This window comes from Colius striatus, chromosome 1, assembly GCF_028858725.1.
Source record: "Colius striatus isolate bColStr4 chromosome 1, bColStr4.1.hap1, whole genome shotgun sequence".
NCBI lineage: Eukaryota > Metazoa > Chordata > Aves > Coliiformes > Coliidae > Colius > Colius striatus.
Window position 1 is genome coordinate 123,134,373 of NC_084759.1, and position 15,074 is coordinate 123,149,446.

General features: G+C 37.8%; 1 protein-coding gene across 1 annotated transcript in view; it reads right to left on the reverse strand.

Annotated features, from left to right (window-relative positions):
- Positions 1-15,074, reverse strand: part of SPAG17 (sperm associated antigen 17) — a 107,638-nt gene that overhangs the window by 48,983 nt on the left and 43,581 nt on the right. Inside the window, exons 15-19 of the mRNA XM_062008744.1 lie at positions 9,719-9,813; positions 8,961-9,074; positions 7,240-7,394; positions 1,708-1,892; positions 39-133 (exon numbers count right to left, since the gene is read on the reverse strand). Coding sequence (XP_061864728.1) covers positions 39-133; positions 1,708-1,892; positions 7,240-7,394; positions 8,961-9,074; positions 9,719-9,813 — 644 coding nt within the window. The remainder of the gene's footprint in view (positions 1-38; positions 134-1,707; positions 1,893-7,239; positions 7,395-8,960; positions 9,075-9,718; positions 9,814-15,074) is intronic.

Genomic DNA, 15,074 nt, shown 5'->3' on the forward strand with positions numbered 1-15,074 from the left:
TTTACTACATTTCAGAAACATACATATTTTTGCCTCACCTTTAGAGAGCCTTCTCTAATAAAAGAATTTTTTTCATTGCTAGTTTGAGTTTCTGGAACGGTGTCCATTATGCTGTCAGGTCCTAATGTGCTGCCTTTGAGAAGGGAAAGAGGAATAAACAAAGTCACAGATATATAAAAATTGAATAATTTTTAAAACCCTGGGGAAAAAAAGAAGTGCAAGTACATAAGAAGTCTATATCTGAAAATCGTAAAAGTATAAAAGTATACCAAAGAAAATGTTAAATATTTTTAGAGATAAAACAGAAAGTCTGTTTGGGTTAGAAGAAACTGACAACTTGTATTATTTGACAGTCATAACTGTGGACCAAATATGCTAAACAATATATATTTAAAGACTGATTCTCTGCTGTTTGTTGAAAGCTTTGCTCCTTTTTTAATGCTGATGAGCAATGCCGAATAAACAAATCAGTATTTATTAAGTAGTATCTACTATTTTTGCTACTATTACCACTCCAGAATTCAGATCCAGTGCTTTAGCCAGCTTGCCAAACTCTAGAACAAGCTTAATAGCAGGATCATAGATATTATGACCTTTCAAAACAAGAAAAGTAAATAAATGCCATCTGAATCTACAATCCTTCACTAAAGAATCACTTACCATATCCCATTTTTACTATTAGGGCTTTATGGTATCTATGACTCAAGAAAAGAGTACCTGTCTAGCTGTGTGGTTTTGTTTCATGCTTGGATAACCAATATTTATCTGCTAGAAAAGACAAATTAAGGTACATTATCACACACTTCTAGTTAAATGACTTCATATTAAAAAGTAGAAACTGCAGTGTGGGTTACAGCAGTGACAGTGAAATTGAAAACCCCTAAAGATACTGTTGCCCATCTGCATGTCCCAGCTAGAGGTGATGATCTTCTTTCAGCAAGTAAACTTTTCTATGAATCATATCTGTCATGAGGTAGCAGATGGACAAGATTCAATCTAGCTCCTGTGACAGATAGGTACAAATTATGATTTAGAAGCTATAACTGTCCTTTCGGTTTCCAAACTATAATCAGATGTGTTAACTGGGTTGAGGAATAACATTTCTATTTTTGTAAATGCTAATTGCTAGTACTAAAAGGTTTCAAAGTGGATTCCCAAAAGGTGAACAAAACAAAGGGTAAACATCAATACATCATTGGTAATATTGTAGACAATTTGGTCAAAAGGGATTTTTAGATTTTGCTGCCTGCTCAACAGTTACTGTGTGAACTGTTTGCAAGTCTCACTACCCAAAACATTGCTTGTAATTAAAGTTTGCTCCGCACTCTAGCCAATTCCTATTTTCAGTTTCAGCTTCTAGCCCAGGAATTTTCCTGAACCATGTTGTCAACTTATAACTACAGTTCATCTCTTCATTTGTTTAGAAGAATACGTTCATATTTGTATTTAAACCTTAAAGAAATTCTAGTAAACAAGCACAGCCACTGTAAATGTAAAATGACACCAAAGGTCTCAGTTTCCAGAAACATGATGCAGAATATTTAAATCTGTGTATTTAATTAATTTCAAAACATATTTATGTCTATACAGATGCCAAAACAAGGTTACCCTATGAAAAAATATATGCAATATAACTCTGAGCAACTTTAAATCCTAACACTCAACATGAAAAATTAATTTTTTAGGATAAAACAAAAAGATACCCACATTTGGCTTTCTCAGGGAAGCTACTTCTTTGGACAGCACATGCAGATAATTTAGAAGGTCCTTCTGCCATGGCTTTTGCCAGTTTAAGAGACTCTATTTCCTTAGCCATCTTCTCTTCTTGGTACTTCGCTTCTTCCTCCTTCACCCAGTCTTCAATTGAGTTTGCTACCAGCTCAAGATAGTTCCTGAAAAGCACAACATTCCTTTATTTACCACAATACAGTTTTCACTAATATGATTTCAGATCAAATAAAATTACTTGAGATTCAGTTTAAAAAGGTTCAGACTCATTCTCCTCCTATTGTTTCATACCAGGATTACTTAATTTCTTAGTTGCTCTTTGTCTTATTCTGACTTTTAGAATATGCTTCATTTGTTCAGCAATTGAGGTGTTATACTATTTAATTTCTATCCTTTCTTTATCAGTGTGACAAGAAAGGTGCTTGGAAGTTGTCATCCAAATTCAGATTAGACAATCATTGTGCTGTAGTCTGGCATAAATTAAAAATAGTCACAATTAGCAATTAAGCTGAAGTGAGGTCTGAATGACACACCAATTCAGAGTTTGCAGGTGGTATCTGTAGTTGCATTGTTTCATAGAATCATAGAATGGTAAGGGTTGGAAGTGACTTTTAGAGATCATCCAGTTCAACCCCTCTGCAGAAGCAGGTCCACCTAGATCAGGTGGCACAGGAACACGTTCTGGCGGATCTTGAAGACCTCCAAGGAAGGAGACTCCACAGCCTCCCTGGGCAGCCTGTGCCAATGCTCTGTCACTCTCACAGTGAAATAGCTTCACGTTCCAAAGGTGTCTGAAAAGACTGCTAAAATAGTTTTCTGGGAACAACTGCTTCCAAGGTAGGATGAAGCCTGGAAGTCTTACATGCAGTTGCCATAAAATTCTTAATATGTACAAAACCAAAATGGGCTTTTAAAGGATGAATGCGATTCAGTCATTGTGACTTCATAATGTTTTGCATTTATACGTTCAATATGATTCAATTGTATTCAAAAGCTCTGTATGCATTATAGGTTTTGGTTGTGAACATGGAGGCAACACAACCAATTCCTGACCTCAAAAGTGTTTTCAAGTTCTTATTGTAGCATTATATTGTAGATCCAAGGGAATTACCATCTAGGCTATCTACACAGACTGGAGATGTATACAGATCATATACTGCTTTAAGATACAAAACTCTCTACCAGCTTCTGCAATGTACATGGAGCCTACTTTGGGAAATTTGCATGGAGAAACTCTTGATCATATACTCAGTAAGGACAAGGTGACTCTGCTTGTATCTGAAAAATGTGCACAAGCTATAAAAACAAAGGTGTTGAAAAGAAAAGACAAAACTAGTCTGGAATCTAGAGCTGCCAGTACTGGAATAACTTGAAGATGAATATACGTTATAAATAAAAAAGAGATTATTCGTGTGGAAAATATTTTTGGGCAACGAAACAGTCATTCAAAGTCAAAAATACACATTCTATTAATATGCATTCTGATGTCACTACTGCCAATGTCTGACTCAGAATCGTTTCTCAGAAAGGATTTTTCTTTTCCAGTAACTTGTGTAATGTGTTTACTATGAAACAGTAAACAAATGTCATTAACTTTGAGCAAAAGAATAGTTTTGATTATGTCTGAATTCATTTGGCTTCCTGACAGAGTGAGCAATTAGGCTATCCAGAATAGAAATGTTTTATACACACTCATATCACTGGCAGGTACATGTGCCCATGTTTTGGAATCCCTTAGTAGCATCCATTTGATTTCACAAGCACAGAGTCCTGCTGGCTACCCTACATGAACTACAGGACCTGATACCCATAGAGAAGAAGGAAGGGTAACTGGGATCTCCAACAGTAAATGCTTCTGCACACAAGAAATTTAATTTCCCCCTTGCATGAGAAATTGCTGTAACAGCACCTGCTGTAACAAACTGATAAGCAGGTTTACAGAAGTCTATTCCAGACAGCAACTATGGAACAATCTTACATAATGGGTTTGTGGTCTATAAGACGTTACAATAAAGAAGTAACAAGTAAACATAGTTAGATAACTCCTAACAGACAGACAGTCAAGCACAGTGCCTGTTGTGTATTTGTACACAGGTGAAACCCTGACTCCAATATAACCCCAGAGTTAGAATAATAGTAATTTTAACAAATGGAAAATCAAGAAATTGTTACTAAACTCATCAGGAGACAGTTATTTCATGTAAAGTTCAAAACTAGTAATACTACTGCTTAATTAATCAGTAGGATTTGTGTCTGTTTCGGGCAACTCAGTAGGATCTGGAAGCTAATTGCAGGCAACAGCTTGAAGTAGTCCAGGTATTTAAAGACTGTCTTCCACAGAAGTGTTACGTTGCTTGGAAACACACCCTAGCAAACATTTACGATACTTTGTCTGAAAATCTGAAATTATCTTTAGCAAAAAGGTTGAATAAGGCCATAAAATGTGCTCATTATTTTGCAGAGAAAAGACAGGTAGAGATGCCACATAAAGGAAACAAATGAGAGCCCACAGCTCTTTAAAGATACTAAGCAGCCTGCACAGCAGTGACATTGAATATTTCTATGAAACAAAAGCAGAGCCGAACCTTCTTATTAGCTTTCATGCCAGTTTCTTTAGGAACTCATTGCTGCTTTGAAACAGAACCTGATGAAGTGTCGCTAAACAAAGATGGCATGCTCTGGCGCAGAAACCACCTTTAATGTCTAAGTTTTGTTTCCACTGTATGTGGAAGTGTAAGAAAGAGGAAGTATAGAGCTACTTCATCCTCAACTGAATTATAATTTCTTGATTGACCAACCTTAACTCCTATGACAAGATAACCTGCTTAGTGGATGAGGGAAAGGCTGTGGACGTGGTCTTCCTGGAAGACCTTCAACACAGTCTCCCACAGCATCTTCCTGGAGCCCATGGCTTGGATGGACCTATTCTGAGATAGGGTGGAAAACTGTCTGGATGGCCGGGCCCAGAGATTGGTGGTGAACAGAGTTAAACCTAGTTGGCAGCCGGTCACCAGTGGTGTTCCCCAGTGCTCCATGTTCAGGCCTGTTCCGTTTAACATCTTTATCAATGATCTGGATGAGGGGATTGAGTGCACCCTCAGTAAATTTGCTGATGACATCAAGCTGGGCAGGAGTGTAGACCTGCTTGAGGACAGGAAGGCTCTTCAGAGGGACCTGGAGAGGCTGGAGCAATGAGCTGAGGCCAATCTCATGAGGTTTAACAAGGCCAAGTGCTGGGTCCTGCATTTGGGCCACAAGAACCCCAAGCAATGATAAAAGCTTGGGGCAGAGCAGCTGGAAATCTGTCCAGCAGAAAAAGACAAGGGGGTGTTAATTGACAGTCAGATGAACATGAGCCATCCTGGCTTATATCAGAAATGGTGTGGCCAGCAGGATCAGGGAAGTGATTATCCCTCTGTATTTGGCACTGTTGAGGCTGCACCTCAAGTGCCATGTTTTCTGGACCCCTCACTACAAGAAGGACAAGAGGTGCTGAAGCGTGTCAGGATACAGGCAAAGAAGCTGGGAAAGGGTCTGGAGAACGAGTCTTATAAGGAGAGGCTAAGGGAGCTGGGGATGTTTAGTCTAGAGAAGATGAGATTGAGAGGAGACATGATCACTTTCTACGATTATCTGAGAGGGCTGCTGAAACAACTTGAAAGGGGGTTGTACTGAGGTGGAGGTCACTCTCTTCTCTCCATAGGGCAAGAGAAAATGGGCTCAGTTGTTCCAGGGGAGGTTTAGATAGGACATTAGGAAGAATTTTTTCACCTAGAGGGTTATTAAGCATTGGAATAGGCTGCCCATAGAGGTGGTGGAGTCATCAGCCCTGGAGATGTTGAAAAGATGCATAGATGAGATGTTGAGTGATGTGGTTTAACTTAGTGATGGGCTTGGCATTGGAAGGTAAGGGGTTGGACTCGATGACCTTAAAGGTCTTTTCCAACCATAATGATTCTGTGATAATACGTCTACCACAGAATATGCTTTATTCCTTCTCTGTATGCAAAATTAGCAACTTTTGCTTTGCAGATATTGACAGCTCTTTCCTATTTCTCATTTGACCTTGAATTGACTACTCCAATGCCCTTTCAAGGTGACCAGACAAATCGTTCCAGGACTCCACAAATGAAGAGTTGATGCTTCATGGAGAAATGCTTCCTGAGGAGATCTGGTTCCTCGCTATTTTCTCCTACAGACAACACAGCAATATGCCATTGGGATGAGGTGTTACTCAGTATACATAAACACCAGTGACATGTTGCATGTACTAGGGTATGTGACCTCCTCTCCAGTGCCTGTTCCAAAAGAGTATGGGTCTCCTATAGGTCTCATGTTATGTATGTGATCCCTGTGCAGACATCTGAGGTACACCAGGCAACTAAATTGGCACTAGCTGTTTATGTTTATGCTTATGTTTATGTTTATACCATGTGAATCAGATCTTTATTGTCCAGTGCCCCAAAGAAGAGTAAGAATAGCTGGCAAAGTAAACAGCTCTATGCTCCAGGAGACTTTTGCATAACAGACTTCGAGACCATTGACCCTCTGCCTGGGTCTATCTGAATGCAATTCCCAGGTTTACTTGAACACACCATCTTTAGTGTCTTTTGGGGAAGATTTCAGCTGTTACATACATGAAAAAAGTGTATTGACCAGATATTTAGTGGATTTTCCCAATAATCACAAAACAAACAACATTTTCTCTAAGGAACTTTGTGTTTCTGCTGTTAAATCTTTTCTGGCTCTAGTCCCAGTCACTGCTAATCACAACAATCTCTTCATGACAAATAATTTAAGGCTAAGTGCCTGAAAGCTGAGGCAGACTCAGCTGAGAGCAAAGATATAAAATAAAATATAAAACATACACTCAGGAATGCCTATTTAGCATTCAAAGCTGTTAAAATATATTGGTACCAACAAAAGTTTCCATTAAAATATCTCCATATTCTGATAAATGAGGCTCTTAGAAAAGTCTAATAGTGGACACATCAATGACTTGCATGCCTCTAACTGACTAACACACAGTGACAAAGAATTAAGAATGGAGAACTCTGTGAAAAAAAAGTAATTCTGAAATGAATAAAAAGCTTCTAGCTTTTCTCAAAAAAAAATCCAGTGAGATTGGCATAATTTTGTATACATAGCTGAAAAAAACTGTTTTTTTCTTAGACAGAAGTTTCTTTCTAACCTCCCTCACCTGAAGTGTCCTCAACATAATTTTCCTTATGTCAATATTCCTAATATGACTTTGTCTGTACATGTGCATTATATATACTTTTATAGTTTGTGATAAGGAGTCACATACAGTTACTGCATGGTTCTCACTCAGAAAAGCTTTGTCTCAACAGAATTCTTTTCATACAGTAGTTTTCCACTTGCACAATTTGCTTTCTCATAAATTTTCTACATTGTGATATGTGTTAATTTCAAATCTTTGTCCAAAACATAGTCATGTAGGCTTTAACTGAATATGACTGCGAGTGGAACATGAAAGATAAAATCAATTACCTGAATCCAACATTAGAGTGCAATAGAATGTCCCAAGTCTCTTTGCACAAACGATACTGATTCATAGGATTGTGGAGAACCATGAGTAAAGAGTTATCTTGGGTATGATAAAACAAATCAACACATCTGTATTCTTCGGATGCACTACAAAGAACCTGAAAAGGAAAGAAAGGAAGGTACATCCTCTGTGCAGGCAGCAGCATATGTACAGATACTATACAGCACAGCTTTTAGCAAAAGATGCTTCAGAACTTCACTCTGCTACAAGATGTACACAAAGCATTTGGATCTCAGCAATCTGAATTGCTCAGGCAGGTGGAAATTGAAACTTTCCTTCCAACCCCTACCATCCTATGATTCTGTGATTCCTACTGAGAAGAGGCAGTCATTATGCTCCACCCTCTGAGACTGAGCATGGATGAAAAAGCTTGGCTAAATAACAAACAAATTTAAATATTAAATAAATATGTCAACAAATTTAAAGACTAAAGTACTTAAATAGATAGTAAATTAAAGCAGAATTACTGTATAGCAGGTAAAAAGAAAATAATTTTCCCTTTTTAAGCTCAGTTAAGTTTACTTCATGTTCAATTTGCTCTACCATGACCTTCACATCACCGAGATTTACTATATTCTACATTATTCTACTCCGTTCTGTACTGACCCATCATTTTCAATGTTTACATTATGTGCAGGCTGGAACTTATTTTACACTTGTAGCCAGAAGAAAGTCTTATTTTTAAGTTATTTTTTTTACAGCACTATGCAACTGAAGTAAAACTGAAATAATCCATATCAACAAATCTTCTATTTAAACACAAAAACCTTGTTAGCAGTTGGTGTAAAAAATTACGTTCAGACACATAGTATAAGGAAATGCTCTTACAGACATTTACTTTCTGTTGCATTTATTTTCCATCAGGATATTTTAACTAGATTCACTAAGTATTGACAGTATTAGCTATTTATGTTGCATAAGAAGAAATTTCCCGTGTACTGAAGTGTATGACCAGACTTTAAAATTGTGATACTGAAATGGTGCTGAAAATGTCCAAGCATCCTTTTCTTCACTCACACACAGCATGTGTCAGGATCAAATAAGAATTGCATCATATGAAGCTCAAGGCAGCATATATATAATACATATGCATATATATAACATATATAATACTCCACTCCTCACAAGAGAATGCCTACCAACTTAAAGCCATCTATACTTGAACTTATCTTTCCCATTTGTTCTGTTTTTCTGCAAGACGACTTTCAGTCTTCAGTTTGGAAGATTTCTGTAACTGAAGCTTGTAGCCTTTAAAGGATGAAGTATCACTACAATGAAACTTTCTATTTGCCCATAAAATATATATGGCATAGGTACTTGAAAAGTATACTTTCACATACACTGCACTACTGAGTCCTATAACTGACAGGGAAGATCACCCCAAAGGGCAAGATCATTTTGTCTCCACCACGTGTTTAGCTAAAAGACTCGCTACAAAAAGGGCAGCTGCAGTTTAGCCAAACCAGGAAATGGAAACACATTACAAACTATATTTCACACAAAGAAAATGAAAAGCAGCCAGAGAACAATTGGTTTTAGCAAAAATTGTAAAAGAGCTAAAACTGAATCAATTATCTAGCAAGAAAATGCCCTGTACTCTGCTACTAACTGTACAGCATTCTGAGGGGTGACTGGATGTATAAGATTGTCAGTTCACTAATACCTGATGAAGAACACGGGGTTGAAAATGTTCAGCAAAACTCCAGTCTGTCAAACAGCGCCTCTGTGTCTTTTTTATTTCCTCAAAGTAATTTTCTGCACTCACTTCAAAATAGACCTAAACAAAATAATGAATTTCAACATTTCAGTGTAAGTTGTGTTAAATTAACTGCAATCTTGTTGATTTACTAGACAGTATCCCATGTTGCATCACAGTTAACTGCATAATGCTCCACATGTGTAGAACCGTATGGCATTATTTAATAAAAAAAACAATTACTCCCAAGGGGTTTGGTCTTGGCATTTTTATGACAAACATAATCTAAATATTTTTATTATTAGGTTATGTGTTTTTGACTTCTGTAAGCAATTATGAATATTTGCACATGTCCTGTGAAGTAATTTCAAAATTGCTACATTTATCTAGGGCTCTATGGCAGGCAGGTGTTTCTGAAGATGTCAAACTACATAGTGTCTTAAATGTGACACAGTTTGGCAATTTGTCTCAATCTCTCATGCTAGTATTTGATCCCTGGTATTCTACGAAACTAGCATAGAATGGTCATTAGTATCTTCACCAAGACTCATCACCTTAGAACTCAAAGAAAGTGATTTCATAGTGCTTATGGCACTATTCACCAAGGATCATAAAATTAACATTTGCATACAGCACTGCAAAGGAGTCCCCAGCAACATGTTCTGGTACTGAACAGTATCTTCTGTTGTCTCATGCTATCGAGCACAGTTTATTCCACTGCTCACATTTGCCATGTCGGAAATAAAAAGACCCGAGTCTTTGTCCAAAACAGGATCAGTCAGACCATCTCTTCCATCTTTGCCATTTGTTTCTGTATATCCTGGAAATCGAAAGCAGATCTTTAAGAAACATTCCAGAAATTTTAACCCAACCCTAAACACTAAGGTTGGAATGATGTAATTTCCTTAGCCTCCCTAAGACCGACATCAAGTCAAAGCTTTCCCTTATGACATTAGTCCAATAAATATATGATTAACTCTGCCCTATTTCTTTCCCAAAAGAAGATTTAAAAATCCAGGGATGACAAGTGCCAGTCAGTTCATTAGGAAAAAAAAAAACAACAAGAAAAAAAAGAACTCTCTATAAATCTCACTTAAGTCATCCTCTTTATCTGACTTATGCTGGCCTTCCATGGTTAAAAAGATGAAAATTACTCCAAGAAGTGTCTTCAAGACCCATACACAAAGAATTTTTCTGCTCACTATACAAGAGAATCAATAACAAACATTCCTTTGCACAGATGAAAAAAAAAGAAGGCAAAATCAATTATTTTGATATTTTCACAAATTTTTGAAAGAATATTACTTCTTCTGAGGATATGACCAGTCATTTCCAATAAACTAATATTGTTACAAAGGGTGCCTGATATGGATGGGATCATTTGAAGGATTTAACTTCTAAGTACTCATAATTATTTTAAACGCTTTCAATAGAATTGTTTATGCCCACAGTTAGGGCAGAGTTCACTAATATTTGATCAAAATTCACATGTACATGGTACATACTATTCCTGGGAGAAAATACTCTAGATAGTATTTTTGCATAGGTGTCTCATAAAACTGCCCCTTGAAAAAGCAAAATACATTGTAAATGCGTGAAGGCGGGGATGGGTTCTGTTAATGGCACTTTAGAAGCAGCACCAACAGAAAGAGCAGTTGTGGTTAGAACTCTTAACTCCTAACAGAGGAGTGATTTGAGACATTATATTGTAATGCTGCAATGCCAAAACAAATAGCTGCTAAGTTGGACACTTAGCTGAAAAGGCCACAGTTCAGGTTGCGTAGTATAAAAGGAGGAGTTTTAGCTGAAGCAATTGTGAGTACTGTAACTGAAGGTGTCTGCAGAGCTGGTCTCTGCATCACCCACCCCCCACTATCTTTACTGTTTTTATAGCCGTTGTGTCTGTGTAAAATGTTTTACAACTAGTGTGTGAATGTGTGTAAAGGGTTTTAACCCAGCCTTTTAGTATTACATGTGTAAGGAAATCAATGTGTATTATATTTTTATATTGTTCAGGACATAATCTAAAATTGATGGCAACATACCATTAAAAGTTGTTTTGTTTGGATAGGAAAAAAGATAATTGACAGGAATGTGGGATTAACTTTATAAGAAAAATGTATCTTTATTTACCCTTAAGATGACTTTAATTTGGATTATAACAAAAAGGTAATTTGTCAGTCAATAGCTAAAAATCTGGTATGTGTGATTAGAGTTTAAAAAGAAACGAAAGGAAACGGAAATAAAGTATAAAAATTTAAACAAATGCTTCATCAGCAGCTATGCAGAAAGACTGCAACAAAACCTGTTAGTTTAGCAGAAAACAACTTTTCAAGATTTGGATAATGAACTAGCAGCAAGTGTGTTTATAGACCTTAGACTCTGCAAATGCCCAACTGTTGGCATTGGGTGAATTCCCCTGAAAACTGGTACTACTCTTGTACAATGTGTAAATGATTTATAAAAAAGTCACCATAAATCCCTTTTGAGTTTAGCTGATTTAGATCTAGAGGAGAAGGCTAGTAGGAAATGCTTTGTAGAAAAATGGAATATGTATATTGCTGATGAAATACAGAAGTGCTAATAGGGAGTCCAGCAAACCAAGATACTCAAGATGGCTCTAAAGGGGATGACATCAGGATTTCCCAAAAAGAAATGTTTACAGCCTTGATAAGAGATGGTATGTCTCATGATAAGATTGATGGTGCTTTATGCAATGAGTCAAAGGTTTCCTGAAGACTCATCGAGTTGGGCATGCTCAGGAATCAAGTGTTGTAAAGTGGAAGTGGTATATTCAAGACAGAGCCAAAGTAGGAGTCAGTGAGGCAGCTGCCTTCCACAAGTGAGTAGCTACCACCCCCATGGGTGCTGAAGAAATAAATCCAGATTTTACAGTTGAACATGAACCTCAAGTGTGCTGGGGAAACTGTTTAGATCAAACAACACCCTGGGTGTGCTGATGGATCAGCTACGTATATATAGAAGGAAAAAGGTTTTGGAAAGCGGTAGCATACCATCCTCATTCAGAGAAACGTTTAGAGACAATGAGAGAAGGGAAAAGCAATATGCTGAACTGTATGCAGTTTATACAGCTCTGAAACAAGAAAGGACAATGTCATTTATACACTGACTCTTGATCAGTAGCTAACAGGTTAGCTACCTGGCTACAAATATGGGTAGCCAAAGATTGGTAAATATATTCCAAAGAGGTCTGGGGGAATGAACTGCAGAAAGATATCTGGGGACTAGTGCAAAGGACTAAGGTGACTGTATTTCACGTTGCTTATAGTAACTCACACACCTTAGAGTGGCTTTCTAACTCTGTTGCAGACAACCAGGCAAAGGTTTCCCAAGCCACACTGGAACTCTCACAGGAGGATCTCGAGGGCTTGGTAAAACAGGCACATAAAAAATGTGGGCATCTTGGAGAAATGGCCACTTACAGGTGGGCTTAAGAGCATGGCATAGCCATGTCACTTGAGATATGATAAAAACCGTAATTGCCCAATGCCCCATGTGCTTGCATACGCATAGACACCTGGTGCCAAACACTGTGAAAGCATAAATAGGGAGAGGAAACTTATCAGGACAAATTTGGCAAATGGATTATACTGGACCTTTACACCAGGATTGATGGTGTAAATATATCTATATTGCTGTAGACACATATTCTGGGCATTTAATTGCCCATCCTTGTAATAAAGTTATTGACACCATAGACTTCATAATTTTGTACTACAGACTTCCTTTGCAGATCCAAACTGACAATGGGTCTCACTTCTGAAATAAATTTGTCCAACAGTGTGTTTAGCAGCAAAATATTCAATGGGTCTTTCATCAACCATATTACCCACAGATGGCAGGGCTGATTTAACAAATGAATGGGCTGCTGAAGGAGTAGTTGAGAAAACTGAGAGATGGAAACCTATCGCAGTGGGAAACTCATCTCAAAGATGAACTACATATCCTTAACGACAGGCCCACAGGGGAAATGGAGACGTCCTTGATGTACATGACTACACTCAATTTGCAGATACAGTCTGTAACAGTGAGTGAGACTTTGACCTACTGGGAAATTGTACCAGGTGCAATGGCTCCCTACTGGGTCACCCCAGAAGCTGCAGGGCTGGATTTTTATGCATTGGAACTGATAAAAATAAATAAAAAACAGATGAAAGTTATCAACACTGAAATAGGAATCCAAACCCCTCCAGGACATTTTGGGTTGATAACTGCTCGTTCAAGCTTAGCACTGAAAAGTGTTCATGTCATGGGAGGAGTGATTGTTGCAGATTATGAGAGAGAAATGAAAGTAATCACATTAAACAATAGCGAACAAGATTTGGTTATCCAGCCTCATGACAGAATTGCACAACTACTGATACTACTAGTTTTGAAAACAATTATGAAAAAGGGAGATACCCGTCAAGTCACTGCTGCCCATGGAGACAAAGGGTTTGGATCTAGCAGCTTTAACAATGGAGCTAAAATACCCATCCAGAGGCCAAGCAGCCCTCCCAAACCAGCTGAAGTAATAGATACAGGAAAAGATAATACTGCTTTGCTCATGAAACCTGGGCAAGAAAAATGGGACTATGTCCCTGCAACTAAGTGTTATTTGTAAGAATAACTAGACGGTATAGAGTTTTGTTTTACAGATCCTGCACGACTAGATTTACCCATTTATTGCTGTAGTCCATTTGTACCTGGATGTGAGGATTGGTATGGACACTGACACCTTCACCTTAAAATTGCTACTGATATTACTAAACTTATACCATCATTGTAATCTAAATGTAAACTGGGAAAACAGACTTATGATTGCTTTAAATACTGAAACAGATGGAATCAAACACATGTTAAGCTTACTAATGGTAGCTGGGTAAAGTGCTCTACCAGAAATTATTTACTTGACTTTGTGGGCTGTAAGACTGTGGGATAAGACAGTTTCTTTGATCACCTATTTTTAGGCTGCCAGTGAGATAATTCCACAAGTGCAATACACATTGTGCGAGATTAACAGTGGAAATGGTAACATCAAAACAGATCTCGGACTCTTTTTAACTGGTTTTGGTCCAAATCCAATTGACCATATCGAGGATGTAATTGCACCTGGATATCCAGTGCAGAGGTTTGGAGATGTAAATATTGTGACTGATATGGTGAACTAACTATAGTCGGAGGACCTTTAGGCTCAGAAAACACATTATATTTTGAACCACCAATTAACTCTGAAATATGGGAAGGTCCTTTTGCTAAGGGGACTTGGGTCTTAAGGGCATACTATTGGATTTGTGAACAATATGCCTGTCGAAGGCTACTCCCAAACTGGTTAGGAATATGTTACATACGATATATCAGGCTTCAATTCTCCCTGCTACCCCAAGATCAGGGAAAGAAGCTGGTAGTTAAAAGTCTATGGTGATTTTATTTAACTCAAGAGAAATGATCAACTAGAGGCACCTCTCTAGTTGGGAAGAGTGCTCAAAGGTGAGGAAAGCAGGACTGATGACCCCAAAGAATTATATGACATTATGGCCCAGCCACATGGAACCCCTAGGAAATATTTTCAGGTGCCTGAGAGCCCATTTATAATCTTAACCGAATAATATGGCTTCAAGCTGTGATAGAGACAATTACTAACCAAATGGCATCTGTGCTCGACTTGTTAGCTGACTGGGCTACTCAAATAAGGACTGTGATTTTCCAACATTGCATGGTTTTAGATGATTTGTTAGATGAAGAAGGAGGGGTTTGTGGGAAGCTGAATGAATCTAACTGCTGTCTACAAACTGATGACAATAGAGAACTGGTAAAACAGATAACTAAAGAAATAAAGAAAACAGCCCATGTGCCTGTCCAAACGTGGAGATGCTGGGAACTAGACATGTTCTTGTGGCTTCAGGGAGGGCCACAGATTAAATGTGCCCTCTTTTCCTTCCTCAATGCCATTGCTAGTTTAATTTTTATTCCCTGTTTAATTGCTTGCTTTATGTGATTGATCAATCACACTTTAAAGAGAACTCAACTTATACCACTGACTGATGGAACACCATTAACTAGTGAATAAAAAATGATGCG